General features: G+C 45.2%; 1 protein-coding gene across 2 annotated transcripts; it reads left to right on the top strand.

Moving 5' to 3' along the window:
* Positions 1-1,677: 1,677 nt before the first annotated feature.
* On the top strand, positions 1,678-17,421 carry LOC123412291 (F-box/LRR-repeat protein At3g59200-like). Of its 2 annotated transcripts, none has more exons than XM_045105249.1 (4): positions 1,678-2,330; positions 15,636-15,866; positions 16,577-16,732; positions 16,820-17,421. In XM_045105249.1, exons 1-4 carry the CDS (start codon positions 1,713-1,715, stop codon positions 17,009-17,011), a joined length of 1,197 nt encoding a protein of 398 aa, XP_044961184.1. In that variant the 5' UTR covers positions 1,678-1,712; the 3' UTR covers positions 17,012-17,421. The 2 variants fall into 2 exon arrangements, with proteins under 2 accessions (XP_044961184.1, XP_044961183.1); XM_045105248.1 differs by lacking the exon at positions 1,678-2,330 and adding an exon at positions 14,727-14,825 and having other exon boundaries at positions 14,970-15,866.
* The last annotated feature ends 1,070 nt before the right edge of the window (positions 17,422-18,491 follow it).

Raw genomic sequence — 18,491 nt, 5'->3', positions numbered from 1 at the left:
ACTTCTTACCTTTACTTTGTGTTATTATTAATTGTTTGATCTTCTTGCTTGTTTGTATTAATGTTGTTGCTAGCATCATATAGGTTGTTCACCATGTTGCATATGTAGACAACCTATTTGTTGCCAAACCTAATTTGTTAAGAAAAGCTAAAAATTTGTAGTTGCCTATTTACCCCCCCCCCCTCCTCTAATCAACCATATCGATCCTTTCAGACCCCAGCATGCTGATCGGACAATTGAACATGCAGGTGATTTCTTTAAAAAATCATTCGGCTGATTTGTAGTAGATGTGTTCCTCCAAAGATCACTATGTAGACGAGCATCTTGCTTATATAGGTGGCGTGGCCAGGCGGGCGGTGGAGAAGGAATGAACGAGGGACACTTCTCTTCTCAAGCTTCAATAGCATGTGGAAGAGAATCCCTTGCAAGAAGGTGCAACTCCTTCTCCACTAGCGAGGTGATAGTAAACTTTTCATCATCGCCTTGTGATGACACCCATATGAGTCCTTAGAGATTTTTCTGAAATTGTTAGATGGGACTAAAGCTCACCCCATATATCAACATCGCATGCGTCGCCTCCTCTTTCGGCTGCACAACGGGCACAACACTCCCCATCCTCTCGCTCGGCTTGCATTTTCGTGCTCACAATTGACCCGCTCCTCCGCCAGCTGGCGCTGCCTCCCATGCTCGAGGTACACCATCTCTTGCTTTGGGGTCGCACCCAGCGTGACGACCGACGTGCTCACCCACAGGACGGTAGTCCACACGTACTTCTTCTCGACATTAGATGGTGTAGTGCCTTCGTCATGCCTGGATAGTGTATGTCCTCCTCACGTTGGGACTTATCGAGGACACGCTCGAGTGCCTTCCCGAATGTGGCCCGGTATGCCGCCTCCGCCTCCGCCTCCTCGCCGTCCTACACAACGGACGCAGCTTCAATGACTTTGTGAAGTGAAGTTATGTTGCGTCTTAACCCCCAACATCCACCACTCATTCTAGATCTAACGCTCAGGATTCATGCAAGTCAAAAACATCCAAATTTAATAGCTTTCAGCCTGCAAGGATGCACTGGACACTCCAACCTAAATATTTTCACACAAAAAATATTTTATAGCTGAACTTAATATGAAAAGATAAACTGAAACGGTTGCAAAATGCAAAAAAAACTACTCCTATTAGACAAGGAAAAAAATGAACAACATAACATTGAAATTTGCAAGCATTTAACATTCAATGTCTCTCTAGCATATCACTGAAATTTTAAAAGCATAAAACATTGAAAGTCTGAACCAACCAGGGAATGATACTGCGCCAGGGAATTGCGCCAGACCATTTGCGTCGGCGTAAAACATGGTCTACGTATTCTGGTCACTTTAGTCGGCAATTACTATAGTACTCTGTTTGGAAATAAAGACTAGACGCTTACTGTTCATCAAGGCTGAGTCTGTGGCTGTGGCTGTGGCATTTGCCTCCACCCGGCTGGAGGGAACAGAGTTGAGCGCACTCGCTCACCACCGGAGGTATGATCTCGATTCCTTTCACCTCCCCACGTTGATTCTTTCCTGCTATTTGTTTCGGCGTTCCTCTTCTTCTTCATGCTGTCCCAAATCATGTCCCGAGCTGAGGATTCATGGCTTGTGGTTGCTCAATTTTCGTTGCTGCAGCCTCCTACGCACCACCTGTTCGACGAAACGCCTCTGACCTCTGACCCCATGGCGGAGGCATCGGACGACGGGAGCATTGAAGACAAGATCAGCGCCCTCCCGGACGGGGTCCTCGTCCATGTCCTATCCCACCTGTGCTCACGCGAGGCTGTGCAGACATGCGTGCTGTCACGGCGCTGGCGATACCTCTGGCGGTCGGTGTTCTGCATCGACGTGTCTTTCGTGGAATTTGAAGACAGGGCTGCTGAAAACGACTTGGAGCGTGAGGAGATGTTCAAGATGTTTGTGAACCATTTGCTGATTCTCCGTAAACCCGTAGACCTGAAGGAGTTCCGGCTCGAGTACAGCTTAACGGTGGGCGACACCGTGGACATCAGTGCTAACTCTGATCATGCCAACCTATGGATCGCCCATGCTTTACAGTACAAGGCCCAGACTGTCAAGATAGGTAACTACAGCGAATATCTGCAGCTTCTTCCCTCGGTATTCAATTCAACCTACTTGAAAAGACTGCACATTACCAATGCTCTACTGATCCAAGGTTTCTTTGAGCGCCTCGGAAAAGGCTGCCCAGCATTGGAATATCTCTTCCTATTGAACTGCGGCATTAAGGACCTTGACATTTTCTCCAACACACTGAAGGTTTTGATCCTCGCTGATATTATGGTCTCCCTCTCAATCCTTTTCAATTGGTATCAGAGCCTCGTGCTCTATTTGTGTGGCTTAACCGCCCTAGAGCGAGATGGACGTAGATTCAGCTGCAGCAGCTCTAGTGCAGAGGGACGGGACTTCCACGGAAGTCAAGTCTTTCACCTCCGAGGACCTGGAACGGGCCCTTGCCAAGCAAAAAAGAGGAGCATGATGCTTCTCTTGAGTCCATAATTCAAATGAGACTAGCTGCACTAACCACCAGGACAACCACGTCCCCGAGGGCCTCAGGGTCCCACGTGCACGGTACTTCATTTGGCCAGCCTCCTCCGGAGAGGAACCAAACCAGTGTTCCATGGCTTTATGCTAAGTCTCAAATTGAGAAACCTAAGTACAATCCTGGAGGAAAACCTCCCTTGCTTGATGACAATTCCGATTTTGCTTTGTGGAGAGTTGGTATGCAGGATCATCTTAGGTACGCCAATGATGAGATGCTGGACATCCTCGAGCATGGGTACAATCCTGTTGATCCAAGATGCCTCACGCCCAGAGAAACTTATGACAAGCATCTCAATGACACTGCGATCATGTGCATAAGAAAGGGGATGAATGACAAGCAACGAAGACCTTACATTCACATCACAAGTGCCAAGGAATTGTGGGACAGCATCATAAGGACCAAGACCGGTACCTCCACTCTTCGGCTTTCTCAATATGAAATTGCCAAGGGGCAATTACAGAATTTCTGTATGGAAAAGGGTGAATCTCCCAAGCAACTACTAGAACGGCTCATGACTCTCGCCGCAGACATTGAGTCATGTGACTGTGACAAGACGCAAGATGGTTTCAATTTGACCAAGAGATTTCTTGTGGACAAGTTACTTCACGCTCTTGCTCCATATCACCATCAAATGGTATGGGACATGAGACAGCATCATGCCTTCAAAGAAATGACTCCGGATGACATCATATCCACTTTCCAACTATTTGAAGAGTCAAAGGAAAATGCAACAAAGCACCTAGCCATGCATGGCACCTCAACATCAAAGATCAACCATGCTTTGAAAGCCAAGCATGAGTATGACGAAGAAGAAAGTGAAGAAGAAGAAGGTGATGATGACTGTCAAGATGGTGATGATGTTGACTCTGATGAAAGCCCATCTTTTGAAGACATTGCCCTCTTTGTGAAGAAGTTCAGTGCAGGGAAGTTCAACGGAAGATTTCCAAAGAAGAAGGTAAGGAAATGCTATAACTGTGAGGAAACCAACCACTTCTCCAACGATTGCCCTTATGAGAAGAGAGAAGACAAACCAAGGTTTCAAAAGACCTTCGTAAAGAAGAAGTTACCAAACCCTATGAACTCCAAGTCCAAAAGGATAGATGGAAGAGCAATGGTTGCTCAAGAAGAATCAGATCCAGAAGATGTTGGTGGAGTTGCCGGAGAAGCTCAAGATACACAGAGTACTTTGAGGCTAGTCAACAAAAGTGGTGATGTTGTTCACTACAACTATATGAAGGACTACAAGGGCAACGCTCACAAGTGTCTGATGGCAAAGACTGCCATGGAAGATGGGGAAGACCAAAGCTCCCATGATAAGGTTAAGGTAACCCCACGGCTAAACTCCTTCAGTCTAGCATCTACCCCTTGTGATGAGTATCTTGATGCGGAAGATCATTATGAGGATAACGATTTAGATCATCCCATGTTTGCTAAAATGAACAAATTTATGGGCTCTCTCAAAGGAAAGAAGCTCACTATGTTTCGCATACTTATGGAAATGGTGAGTAAGCACACCAATACCATCAAGGAACTCGAAACCCTCGTCACTGAGGAGAAGGAGAGAAATGAACTCCTTGAGCGGAAAGTCCTTTATGAGGAAGCACAAAATGATGCATTATGTTCAAAAGTAGGTGAAAACCTTGATAAACATGCTAATGATCTTGCCTCCTTGAAAAAGGCTGAAAATGTGTGCAGAGAATTACTAAATGATAAAGGCCGACTTGTGAACTCTCATGCTTCTCTTTCTAAGGACTGTGAGCATCTATCCTTGTCTCTCAAAGACAAAGAAGAGAAACTCACTGTTCTTACAAAGAGCTTTGAGGCACTTAAGGTCACTTATCTTGACACCCTAGCTAAGGCCTACTCCTCACCTATTATCAATATTGATACCTGCACTACTAACCCTAGTAGTGAACTGACATCTATCCGTGAGGAAAACTGTTCATTAAGGGCACAGCTAGACAGAGGTCTCATGACATGTGCACAAGGACAAAAGACTCTCAATGAGATCTTAAGTCGACACAATGGAGGTGTCGAAGAGGAAGGGCTAGGGTTCAACCCAAGTACTGCCAAGAAAAGTGCATCTCCTCTGAAGTGTACCACTCCTCTTAAGGAAATATTTGTACCAGAGGGACACACGGAGAAAGGTAAGGTTGTGAGTGGATCGGCCACTAGGGGTCCATCTGCTCACAACAAGACAACCGAATTCATGCCGCCATCCTATGTACTACGCAAATCAAAGGAAGGAGAGGTCTATGCTAAATTCGTTGGTCCCCGTAATGCATTTCTATTCTATGCTATTTGGGTCCCTAAGACTCTTGTAACTAATGTGAAAGGCCCCATGACAAAATGGGTACCTCAAACCAAGTCTTAATTCTTTACAGGCTATTTTCTCCGGTGGAGCAAAATGGGTGATCGACAGTGGATGCACCAATCATATGACCGGAGATAGTAACTTGCTCTATGACTTCATGCAAGCCATTCGATCATACATGAGCATTATTTGGTGGAGGGTCGAAAGGGCAGGTAATTGGATTGGGCAAGGTGGCAATCACTAACGACATGTCTATTGCAAATGTCATGCTTGTTCAATCTCTTCAATATCATTTACTTTCAGTTCGCCAATTGGCTTCCGTCGGTTATGACACACTATTTCGACTAACGGATGTGAAAGTCTTTAAGAGAGACACTCTTGAAGTGGCTTTTGTTGGAGAGTTGGATGGCAACCTTTACACGGTTGATTTCTCGAAAGAGAGCACTTTCCATACAACTTGTCTAATGGCCAAGGCCGACATGGGATGGTTGTGGCATCGCCGGCTCGCCCATGTTGGCATGAAAAATCTTCAAAATCTCTTAAACGGCAATCACATCCTTGGACTAACAAATGTATCTTTTAAGAAAGATCGTGTGTGTAGTGCATGCATAGCTGGGAAGCAACATCAATCAAGACATCCACCCAAGAACGTTGTATCCACTTCGAGGCCGTTAGAGCTCCTTCATGTGGATCTATTCGGGCCTCCTTCATGGGAAAGTCTTGGAGGGAAAAAGTATGGCCTAGTCATTGTTGATGATTACTCAAGATATACATGGGTGTTCTTTCTCAAGTCCAAGGATGAGACAAAGGTCACCTTCATTGATTTTGCCAAACAAGCCCAGCGAAAGTTTGACAAGGACATTAAGGCAGTAAGAAGTGATAATGGCTCTGAGTTCAAGAACTACACCCTAGAAGAATTTCTCAGTGATGAGGGGATTGAACATCAGTACTCCGCACCCTACACTCCCCAACAAAATGGTGTGGAAGAAAGGAAGAACCGGACACTTGTGGAAATGGCAAGGTCCATGTTAGATGAATACAAGTCACCACATAGTTTTTGGGCTGAGGCCGTCAACACAGCATGTCATGCATCAAACCGGCTCTTCCTCCGATCAATATTGGAGAAAACTCCGTATGAACTCCTAACTGGGAACAAGCCAAATGTTAAGTACTTTTGTGTGTTTGGATGCAAATGCTTCATCCTCAACAAACGGGAACGGTTAGGAAAATTTCAATCCAAAACAACTGAGGGGATTTTTGTTGGCTATGGATCAAACTCTCACGCCTACAGAGTCTACAACAAATCCACTGGATGTGTTATAGAAACCTGTGACGTGACGTTTGATGAATTTAACCGCTCCCATGGGGAGCAAGTTGATCTAAATGATGCAGGTGAAGAAGACTCCCCACAAGATATCTTAAACATGGGTGTAGGTGCACTTTTGCCTATGGAACAAAGACCCCATGATGATGATGAAGATGATGAGAACATCTCGCATCCTCAAGACGGTTCACTACCCATACCTCCACAAGATACTAGCACACCCATCATGCCAGTCGTTGAGGATCAAGTAGGAGATGACACTCAAGAACAAGTTGATCCTCAAGAGGTAGACCAAAGTATGGGTATGCTTGATGATGAACCTCAACAGGTGCAACGCGAAGAGGAGTATCTTCCTCCGCACATAAATGATCCATATGTTGAGGACATTGATGATGGAAACGAAGTTGAACCTCGTGAAACCTTGACCTCCATCATGCCACGTGTGGCCGGTCGTGTTGATATTGATCAAATCCTCACAGGCGTATTGGAAGGTAGAGTGACTCGTAAACAATTAACAAACTTTTGTGCTCATTTTTCGTTTGTCTCTAGTACCGTGCCACACAGGGTTCAGGATGCACTATGTGACAACGACTGGTTACTTGCTATGCAAGAAGAGCTAAACAGCTTCACACGCAATGAAGTATGGTCATTGGTAGAACGACCAACTGAAGAACATAATGTTATTGGAACTAAATGGATCTTCAAGAACAAGGAAGATGAGAACGGGACTGTTCTACGCAACAAGGCAAGGTTAGTAGCACAGGGGTACTCCCAAGTTGAAGGTTTGGACTTTGGTGAAACTTTTTCCCCTGTAGCTCGTCTTGAGTCCATTCGCATTTTATTGGCCTATGCTGCTTTCAATCGTTTTACCTTGCATCAAATGGATGTGAAAAGTTCTTTTCTTAACGGCCCTCTACAAGAAGAAGTATATGTATCACAACCAGCTGGGTTTGTTGACCCTCATCACAAAGACCATGTATATAAACTTCACAAGGCACTTTATGGTCTTAAACAAGCACCCCGTGCTTGGTACGATCATCTTAAGAAGTTCCTACTCAATGATGGTTTTGTGGTGGGGGTGATCGATCCCACTCTTTTTACTAAGAGGGAAAATGGTGATTTGATCTTATGCCAAATCTATGTAGATGACATCATTTTTGGTTCTCCTAACATCCATTTGTGCAAGAAATTTGCGGCCACCATGACCAAGACCTTTGAGATGTCACTCAACACGGACTTGAAGTTCTTTCTTGGTTTTCAAATACAACAATTTCAAGAAGGGATTTTCTTGTCTCAAACTAAGTACCTCAAGGAAATTCTTGAGAAATTTGATATGACAAATGCTAAACCAATGAAGACACCCATGGCCACCGATGTAGTTCTAAATGAAGACTCAAACGGTATTCCTTTTGACCCATCTACTTATCGCTCCATGATTGGTTCGCTGCTTTACCTTTGCGCATCTAGACCGGACATCATGTTAAGTGTAGGAATATGTGCTAGATTTCAAGCTTCCCCTATGGAAATCCATCACACGGCGGTTAAGCATATTCTTAGATATCTTGTTCACACCCCAAAGTTAGGCTTATGGTACCCTAAGGATGCAAAGTTTGATCTTATTGGGTATTCTGATGCGGATTGGGCCGGTGATAAAGTGGGACGGAAATCCACTTCCGGTGCATGTCAGTTTCTTGGACGCTCGCTGGTAAGTTGGTCCTCGAAGAAGCAGAACTGTGTTTCTCTCTCCACGGCCGAGGCCAAATATATTGCAGCCGCAAGTTGTGCTACACAATTGCTATGGATGAGACAAACACTGAAGGATTATGGTATCATGTATCGACACGTTCCTCTTCTCTGTGATAATGAAAGTGCCATAAAGATCTTCGTAAACCCCATTGATCACCCTCGCACAAAACATATTGATATTAGGTATCATTTCTTGAGAGACCATGTGCAAAAGGGTGACATTGATATTACCCATGTGGGTACCAACATGCAGTTAGCCGACATTTTCACCAAGCCACTTAGCGTAGCTAGGTTCTGTCAACTTAGGCGTGAACTTGGTATCTTGGAGCTTGACAACATATCTTGAAAATCTTGCACACATACATACACTCACATTATGGTTGTGTCTTGATGTGCGCATATATTTAGGGGGAGTGCGTCGTAATTCTTTTTTTTTAAAGGGCTTATAACGTACGCACAGATCATCTCATGCATGTAATGCTTCTAGAATACCAGTGCTCATAGTTTGTTATACATATATATACCATGGAAGACATCATCATCACAACAAAATTACCAGAACTGCCTCTCTCGGACGTCCGGCTCACTCCGGACGTCCGGCGTCAGAAATCCTTCCGGACATCCGATGCCTCTCGGATGTCCGGCGCCAGAAAACCGTCCGGACGTCCGACGCCTCTCGGACGACCGACCTCCGGACGTCCGAGGCCTCTCGGACGTCCGACACCTCGGGGATCCTATATAAAGCAGGGCGCGGGGCTGGGTCTTTTTACCCTAATCCCCAGCGCCCCACTTCCCCTAGCCGCCGCCGCCAGCCCTGGGAGCAGCTCGAGGAGCTTCTCCCCAACGCCACCCTCCTCCAGATCGACCGATATCCTTCGCGGATCCCCTTCTCCTCCTTCCGTATCCTTCACGGGATCCCTCTCAGGTTGCTCCTCCGTCCTTTCTCGCGTGGATTTGGTTTATCCCTTGTTCTTCCTTGTTCATTCCTCATTTGGGATTCATCATCCACGTAGGGCTCCATGGGAAAGACCAAGCACACCGCTCGGAAGACCGTGGCCACCTCATCCTCCCGCACCCCTATGAACACGGGGTCGGAATCGGATGAGCCACTCCGTCCCTACAAACGGGCTGCCCGGCGTCCTCCGCCCCGACAATCACCGTCTCCATCACCGTCTGACGATGCTGACCCCGATTTCCAGGAGGAGATTGTCGGCGAGGGACTTCCTCCACCCGTCGCTCGAAGGTCCAAGCTCGGGTCTCGCAGGGCATCCTACATGCCACAACAGCCTCCTGCCGAGCCTGAAGGTGAAGCTCGCCGCATCTCCTTAGAGCCCCCTGCCACGTTAGGTCGTTCTATTACCAACTTTACCACTCTTGGGGTAGCTTCTTATTTTACCTTCCGCCGCGACGTAAATCCATACGGAGTCGGCAGTGATTCTACGGATTCACGTTTTCGCACAAACGTCCAGGCAGACATCTTTTCCACAGTCATAGTTCCTAAGGTCTTATCCAACCATCTTTACATTGATATTGAGCATATTCGCAAGCATCCGGCGAAATATCCGGGTGCCTATGAGCTTATTGAGTCTTCGGGGCTTGCCGCCCCGTTTGCTTTTCATTGCGATTACAATGCTGCTGCTATTCACCAGTTCTATGCCACGTGTCATTTTGGCACCGACAACACTGTCACCTGGATGACCTCTGATGTTCGCCTCAAAGCCACTTATGATACTTTTGTTGCCGCTCTGGGTTTTCCCCATTCCGGTCATAAAATACATAAAGATGATCCTAATCATGCACCCAAAAACATTGAAGTGTGTGGACACCTTCTCAAACCACTAAGTGAACTTGATGAGGATGAGCACCAGAAGGACCTTAACCAGGTATCCATCTGGCGCTCACCCTTTTTCATTATCTTTCAGTGTGTCATCCGCACCATCTATCCCAAGATGGGTGATAAGGGTTCTTGCAGTGGCTATTGCATCGATATCATGTACCACTTGTTCGAGAACCCCAAGACCAAAATCAATGTGCCTCATTTCCTATGGCATGAGATTCGACTTGCTAGCTTTCAGTACAAGCGAGCCTTTCCTCATGCTCCTTTCATTCAGGCACTTATTAACCACGTTGCTGAGTTCTCTGTGGCTACCACTCACATCTACCGCAAGTGGACCATTCCCGCTCACATGGCAAATGATTTTGCTCCCAGGGGTGCCCCTTCTTCCTCTACCACCACTCGCCGCACTGCTGCACGGGCCGCCACCCCTTCCTCTAGCTCCGCGTCTCTCGGTCGCATTGCCAAATTCCTTGGCAAAGCTCACTCTGCCTTGATGAAGGCTGCCTCCTTTCAGTGTGGTCAAACCCATGATGTGGTTTCCCGCTTAGTTTCTTCTCAGAATGCACTCAAGGCTCGTCTGAGAGCCTCGGGCGATCTTACTGTGAGTGATGATGAGGCCCCTCCTGCTGCTCCTTCCATTAATTTTGGCTTCCCTTCTGGTCCTGAGTGGTCTGAGTTCTTTGACGAGGCTGGGGGCAGTGGTTTGGCTGATGATGCTGATGATGATGATGAGCTCTGAGCTTGGTTGGTGTTATTGCTGGCTCCCTTTTTGGTCCTTGGTGACAAAGGGGGAGTAATGTATCGTAGTTAAATTTTTATTCTCGTCATGTTTAGTCTTTGGAGATTTAATGTAATGGATACAATTCATGTATGGCTACTTATGAATGGTTGTGATTTGCTATGATATCATTATAGACTATTATGTCTTGCTCTCTTATTTCTATGATGATCTATTATTCTTCCATGTTGATCCATTTGGAGCTTCGATTTTCTTATCATGCATATCCTAAGGGGGAGCTTCGTACTAAAATATCTCCTAGACTATAATGTATGGTTAATATTTTTGAGACCTATGTATATGTTGTCATCAACTACCAAAAAGGGAGAGATTGAAAGTGCATGCTATGCCCCTAATTGTCTTTTGGTGTTAATGACAACACATACATAGGAAACTAATCCTATTTGTTGAGTGTATCTCAGGACGGCAAGTACTTTAGTAGATTAAGATTTCTGTGCCAAAGGCTACCTGAAAGGATTGGTGAGTTATATTTCGAGAAGACTCGGGATTAAGAAGAGATGTTGTAGAATAGTCTTTTGAAGTTTACTGATATTGAGTATAGGGATCCCGCACTATTAAGAGGGGATCACAGGCTTTGTGAGAAACTTGCTCATACCACATCTCTACAATCATATCAAACATCACACAGTATCCACTCTCTACAAGTCAACATATGGCCAATCTCCTCGGACATCCGGCTCCCTCCGGACGTCCGAGGGTCGGACATCCGGCCAAGCTCCGGAAATCCGTAGCCAGACACCAGTAGGTTGTCCACACTATAACTCGGAAATTCGGCTCCCTCCGGACGTCCGAGGGCCGGACATCCGGCCAGGCTCCGGAAATCCGGAGGCCAACACCAGTAGTTTGTCCACACTATAACTCGGAAATCCGGCTCCCTCCGGACGTCCGAGGGCCGGACATCCGGCCAGGCTCCGGAAATTCGGAGGCCAACACCAGTAGTTTATGTGCACTATATCTCGGACATCCGGCCTCCTCCGGACATCCGACCTCCGGACGTCCGACCCCCGTCGGAAATCCGGAAGCCACCACCAGAAGAAATTGTGTTGTATAATACGGACTTCCGGGCCACCTCCGGACGTCCGGCTGCTGATATATTTCGAATGAGTTCAGGATCACCTACAGGCTTCGGACGTCCGACCCCCGCCGGACGTCCGGACACTGATGAATTCAGTTGGGCTCTAGTCAGGCCTACAGGTCTCGGATGTCCGACTTCCTCCGGACGTCCGGTCCCTCACGGACGCCCGGACTTCCGACAAGTGCGGGACGTCCGGACCCTGTGTGACTTATTGCACCACCAACGGCTGGATTTCACCTCACACTATATATACTCTTCTCCCACCTCGAGATAGAGTGTTCAACACAGCTAAGACGCATCCAAGAACACCTTTCCTCTCACTCACTCTTGTCTACACCAAATCCTAGATCCCAAGAGCATTTGTGAGTCATTTAGTGTGTTGTTCCAATCAAAAGAAAGATCGTCTCCCTCTCCTCCTTCCCACCAAAGTGATTTGTGATTTGAGCAAGTTTTGAGCAATCCCCGTGATCTTGTTACTCTTGGAGGTTGGAGACTCCTAGGCGGTAGGAGTCTTCGGAGAGGAATCAAATCATTGTGATATCCCCCGGAAAGTTTGTGAAGGTTCGGAAGCCACCTCAAAGCTTACCACTAGTGGTTGAGAAACGCCTTCGTGGAGTTATCTCAAAGGGAGAATAGGGTGAGCCTTCGTGGCGTAGGTGTGCCTTCATGGTAACATCCGCCCCTCTAACGGTGACGTAGCTTCCCTCCAAGGAAGTGAACATCGGGATACATCCTTGTCTCTCTCGGAGTTTCGGTTATTCCTAACCCTAACTCTCTACTTGTGTTAATCCTTATTACATACTTGTATTTGCTTATTGCTTATCGCTTGCCTTGCTTCACCCCTCATAGCTTACTCTTTGTCATAGCAATTATTAGGCTTACACTTATATTCCGCACTTTAGCCTAAAATTGCTAAGTAATTGTTAAAATTTGGATTTGTACCTATTCACCCCCCCCTCTAGGTCCATCTCGATCCTTTTCACCCGATCATCCAGTCGGCAACAGGCCATGAACCATCCAGTCGGAGACTAGCATTCGGAGGGCATCAAGCTAACCGACTGGATACACTCGGTATGTCGTAACCTCTCTGGAGGGAAACTGCCGTACGTTTCCGGGTGCATTTATTAGCATTTAGAGCATACGTTACCTGTAACGTACGCATTCAATCGCCACTACTCCACCCTTGAATCAGAACCGTTGTGGAGGACCGCGCACTCTATATAAGCCGCCCTCCCCCACTGGTAAAAGGGTTAGCAAATCATTGTACTCCATATTACACTCGGTAACAAGCTCCGAGAGCACTAAGACGTAGGGCTGTTACCTCCACCGTAGAGGGGCCTGAACTCATACAACCTCGCCGTAGCTAGGACTCTGCCCATCTCATTCGTACCCTACACATCTACTGTCAGGCTTATACCCATGACAGTCACAGTCTTCAAGGGCACCACTAGTGTAATCACGACAACTCGCATTATGTGAGGACGCGAGGAGAATACAGTGGACTTTGTCACATCTTGGGGAGCATTGTGCCTTCACACCGCTCTAATGGAGACGTACTTCCCCTCGAAGGAAAGGAACTTTAGTAACACATCATCGTCTCCATCGGTTCCACTTGTGGCTACTTCTTACCTTTACTTTGTGTTATTATTAATTGTTTGATCTTCTTGCTTGTTTGTATTAATGTTGTTGCTAGCATCATATAGGTTGTTCACCATGTTGCATATGTAGACAACCTATTTGTTGCCAAACCTAATTTGTTAAGAAAAGCTAAAAATTTGTAGTTGCCTATTTACCCCCCCCCCCCCCTCCTCTAATCAACCATATCGATCCTTTCAGACCCCAGCATGCTGATCGGACAATTGAACATGCAGGTGATTTTTTTTAAGAAATCATTCGGCTGATTTGTAGTAGATGTGTTCCTCCAAAGATCACTATGTAGACGAGCATCTTGCTTATATAGGTGGCGTGGCCAGGCGGGCGGTGGAGAAGGAATGAACGAGGGACACTTCTCTTCTCAAGCTTCAATAGCATGTGGAAGAGAATCCCTTGCAAGAAGGTGCAACTCCTTCTCCACTAGCGAGGTGATAGTAAACTTTTCATCATCGCCTTGTGATGACACCCATATGAGTCCTTAGAGATTTTTCTGAAATTGTTAGATGGGACTAAAGCTCACCCCATATATCAACATCGCATGCGCCGCCTCCTCTTTCGGCTGCACAACGGGCACAACACTCCCCATCCTCTCGCTCGGCTTGCATTTTCGTGCTCACAATTGACCCGCTCCTCCGCCAGCTGGCGCTGCCTCCCATGCTCGAGGTACACCATCTCTTGCTTTGGGGTCGCACCCAGTGTGACGACCGACGTGCTCACCCACAGGACGGCAGTCCACACGTACTTCTTCTCGACATTAGATGGTGTAGCGCCTTCGTCATGCCTGGATAGTGTATGTCCTCCTCACGTTGGGACTTATCGAGGACACGCTCGAGTGCCTTCCCGAATGTGGCCCGGTATGCCGCCTCCGCCTCCGCCTCCTCGCCGTCCTACACAACGGACGCAGCTTCAATGACTTTGTGAAGTGAAGTTATGTTGCGTCTTAGCCCCCAACATCCACCACTCATTCTAGATCTAACGCTCAGGATTCATGCAAGTCAAAAACATCCAAATTTAATAGCTTTCAGCCTGCAAGGATGCACTGGACACTCCAACTAAATATTTTCACACAAAAAATATTTTATAGCTGAACTTAATATGAAAAGATAAACTGAAACGGTTGCAAAATGCAAAAAAAACTACTCCTATTAGACAAGGAAAAAAAATGAACAACATAACATTGAAATTTGCAAGCATTTAACATTCAATGTCTCTCTAGCATATCACTGAAATTTTAAAAGCATAAAACATTGAAAGTCTGAACCAACCAGGGAATGATACTGCGCCAGGGAATTGCGCCAGACCATTTGCGTCGGCGTAAAACATGGTCTACGTATTCTGGTCACTTTAGTCGGCAATTACTACAGTACTCTGTTTGGAAATAAAGACTAGACGCTTACTGTTCATCAAGGCTGTGGCTGTGGCTGTGGCATTTGCCTCCACCCGGCTGGAGGGAACAGAGTTGAGCGCACTCGCTCACCACCGGAGGTATGATCTCGATTCCTTTCACCTCCCCACGTTGATTCTTTCCTGCTATTTGTTTCGGCGTTCCTCTTCTTCTTCATGCTGTCCCAAATCATGTCCCGAGCTGAGGATTCATGGCTTGTGGTTGTTCAATTTTCGTTGCTGCAGCCTCCTGCGCACCACCTGTTCGACGAAACGCCTCTGACCTCTGACCCCATGGCGGAGGCATCGGACGACGGGAGCATTGAAGACAAGATCAGCGCCCTCCCGGACGGGGTCCTCGTCCATGTCCTATCCCACCTGTGCTCACGCGAGGCTGTGCAGACATGCGTGCTGTCACGGCGCTGGCGATACCTCTGGCGGTCGGTGTTCTGCATCGACGTGTCTTTCGTGGAATTTGAAGACAGGGCTGCTGAAAACGACTTGGAGCGTGAGGAGATGTTCAAGATGTTTGTGAACCATTTGCTGATTCTCCGTAAACCCGTAGACCTGAAGGAGTTCCGGCTCGAGTACAGCTTAACGGTGGGCGACACCGTGGACATCAGTGCTAACTCTGATCATGCCAACCTATGGATCGCCCATGCTTTACAGTACAAGGCCCAGACTGTCAAGATAGGTAACTACAGCGAATATCTGCAGCTTCTTCCCTCGGTATTCAATTCAACCTACTTGAAAAGACTGCACATTACCAATGCTCTACTGATCCAAGGTTTCTTTGAGCGCCTCGGAAAAGGCTGCCCAGCATTGGAATATCTCTTCCTATTGAACTGCGGCATTAAGGACCTTGACATTTTCTCCAACACACTGAAGGTTTTGATCCTCGCTGATATTATGGTCTCCCACGATGACCCTGTTTCTATTTCTGCTCCAAGCCTCATTTCTCTGTCTGTCGAAGAGTGTCCTTTTGGGGCCAGCCTACCTATACTAAAGAACATGTCATCTCTAGAGACTGCATCAGTATTGTTTTTAGAAGGAAACACAAATTGTGATGCTGATGGTATCAGGCAGTTTCTCGGGGGCCTCTCTGGTGTTAGAAGTTTGGACTTCTATTACGGGGATACACAGGTATGCTTCTTGGTTTTTCGTAGATTACATTGATCTTGAGATATTTATCCATACCAAAATCTGCAACCTAAGCATGTTTTTTTTTCTGCCTTAGCCCTTCATAGTTATACCAGATGATTCATTACATAGCATAAGTGCAAATCAAACCTCTTGGTAGGATGACCAATGCTGTCTGGTCTCCACTCATTCCATTTCATATGCTCATTTGTTGATTCATCAAATTGTTGACTTGTGTATCTTAGATTTCATAATATAAAAATCGACCAGTTCATGTTCATTCTTAGTACAATAGCTGAGTTATAATGTAGCTTCAGCATACTGATGTAAAGGGCTTCAACAATTGCTGAAACCATTATTGCTTACTCCTACAAACAGATTGGACCAATCCAACAGATTATCATGTGAAACAACCATGGTGTTTTGATCACATGTGCTCCATGACTCGATCGAGGAACAAAATTTACTATCATTGTCTAATATGGTTATTTTTGTTAACATGATCTCTGTTTGTGCTGTGATTTTTTTCATATCTAATATCCTCCAAAGCTATAGTTCTAAGATTTTCAACGGCAACTAATCAGAAACGTAATCACATTTTGCTAACTCCCTCCTTATATTTTTGCCAAGTTTAGTTGAAGCAGAAAAAAGAAATTGAAGAATATGGCATGGGTTTTATGTTGTCTCTTAATAATCATTTGAATCATTTGCAGTTGGAGATGGAAAATAATCACGGATGGTGTCCAACATTCAGCAATCTTACAAACCTGACTCTTGATAGTTGGTGCGTGCATGCGGACTTATATGCGCTGATAGTCTTCCTTCAGAACTCACCTAATCTGAAGAAGCTAACTCTTAAACTAAACGAGGTATATGGTCTTCTCCATGGCATTTATCCTTCAATGAATGTTGGTGCATGTACAGTAAGGATTAAACTGTTCTCTTTTATTTGCCAGCCACGATATCACACCGGGGTTGTATCTGCAATCATCGGCGAGCTGGAGGATAGATCATTTACGTGCGAACAGCTTGAGATTGTTGAAATCATATGCTCGGAGGGAAATGCACTGCTACCTGGGGTTAATCAGTTTTTGCTAGAAGAATGCGGCATAAGGCCTGATCAGATGCGTGTCAATCACCAGAACTAAGGTCGATGCGAGGCATCCGATTGTTTCGGGTCCCACTACAGTTGAAATTACATGGAATCACCCATTGGAATGTCATAGCAGGCAGGCAAACATTATTTCTTCTAGAATCCTAGTGTTGGTTTTGAACTATGTTCTGCTGATTGGACCAAAAGGAAGATATCACCTAGATGTGTCATTTTCCTATGTGGTGCCATAATTCTTTTGGTAGAACGTTACACTGCATAAGAATATGCAAAATTGCCCGTTCTGGTTGAGTTTATGGCTCCAAACTCCGACGATGCTTTTCTTGTAACTATTCTGTTAGCTCATTCGGATTTTGACATTTTCATGGGTGCGTGGTGTTGTTGATCTGAGATGCATGGCTGATGGATGCACAAAACTTGCTGTTACATTTTCTGCTGTTCCTGAAACAAAAACTGCTCCCTCTCATGTCATCTTTACCTTTTATGCAGCTCAACTTTATATAATATTCGTGTAAACCAAGTACACTTAAGTTGCACTTCATCTGTAAATAGTATTCCCTTTGTTTTTGTTCTTACATGTATGTACAATATATTGTGCATACATATAGTATGTCAACCTCTTCCAAAGAGCAAAAAACATAACAGTAAGTCACACATAATGCAATAGTAACTAGAAAGTCACATAATGAGCATGCGGTGCACACCATATCCAGCCGAGGTACATACTTATATCTGTATACTTACGCTCCTATGAATAAGATGATTGTTTTGAGACTATAGTTATTTGAAGTATACCTAAAACAAAAAATAAAAGTAATACTTCCTTTATACCTAAATAATTGTAGTTGGGGAGAACTAGACAGAGAAAATAGTATTAATCGATTGAAAAGTGTTTAGATTTTGCCTCGGGTGGTCTTTGTGTTATCGTTAACTAGCAAAAGAGCCTGTGTGTTGCAATGGGCAAACAAATCACACTTTTCAATGCTCATGATCACATTTTACCGCATCACCGCAATACACTATTACTCTTAATTTCGTGAAATCATAAACATTATTTAAACTCATGAAAATATTTAAAATAGTGAACATTTTTCAAATTGATAAACACCTTTATAAATTTTTGAACATTTTCTAAAACCAAGAACATTTTTTGAATTCATGAACAGTTTCTACTATTTGCAAACACTGTTTTAAAATTGTGATCATTTTTTTTGAATAGGAGAACATTCCTAGAATGGACGAACATTGTTCTGAAAATTGGTGGAACAATTTTTGAAATTCACAAACTTTTTAGACCTAATGAACATTTTCTGAAATCCATGATCATTTTTGAATCAGCGAGCATTTTATAAATGTATAAACTATTTTGTAAGTCATGAAAAGTTTTAAGTCCCAATTTCTTTAAAGTAAAAAAACTAAAAAAAACAAAACATAAAAAATAAATTTAAAAATTAGACCACCCGGACATGGGCCGGCCCAAACAGGGGTGATGTGTCTTCTTCCAGCACGCAGAGCGT

The sequence above is a fragment of the Hordeum vulgare genome, chromosome 7H, assembly GCF_904849725.1.
Source record: "Hordeum vulgare subsp. vulgare chromosome 7H, MorexV3_pseudomolecules_assembly, whole genome shotgun sequence".
NCBI classification, from domain to species: Eukaryota; Viridiplantae; Streptophyta; class Magnoliopsida; order Poales; family Poaceae; genus Hordeum; species Hordeum vulgare.
Note: the sequence above shows the minus strand (reverse complement) of the source record. Positions and strands in the feature narration are given on the sequence as shown.

Bases quoted from the DNA above. Each gene is read 5' to 3' on its own strand.
- LOC123412291 (XM_045105249.1), top strand. From the start codon at position 1,713: ATGGCGGAGGCATCGGACGACGGGAGCATTGAAGACAAGATCAGCGCC. The intron at 2,331-15,635 runs GTCTCCCTCTCA...GCTGATATTATG, and splicing joins TGATCCTCGCTGATATTATG to GTCTCCCACGATGACCCTGT. The intron at 15,867-16,576 runs GTATGCTTCTTG...AATCATTTGCAG, and splicing joins TCTATTACGGGGATACACAG to TTGGAGATGGAAAATAATCA.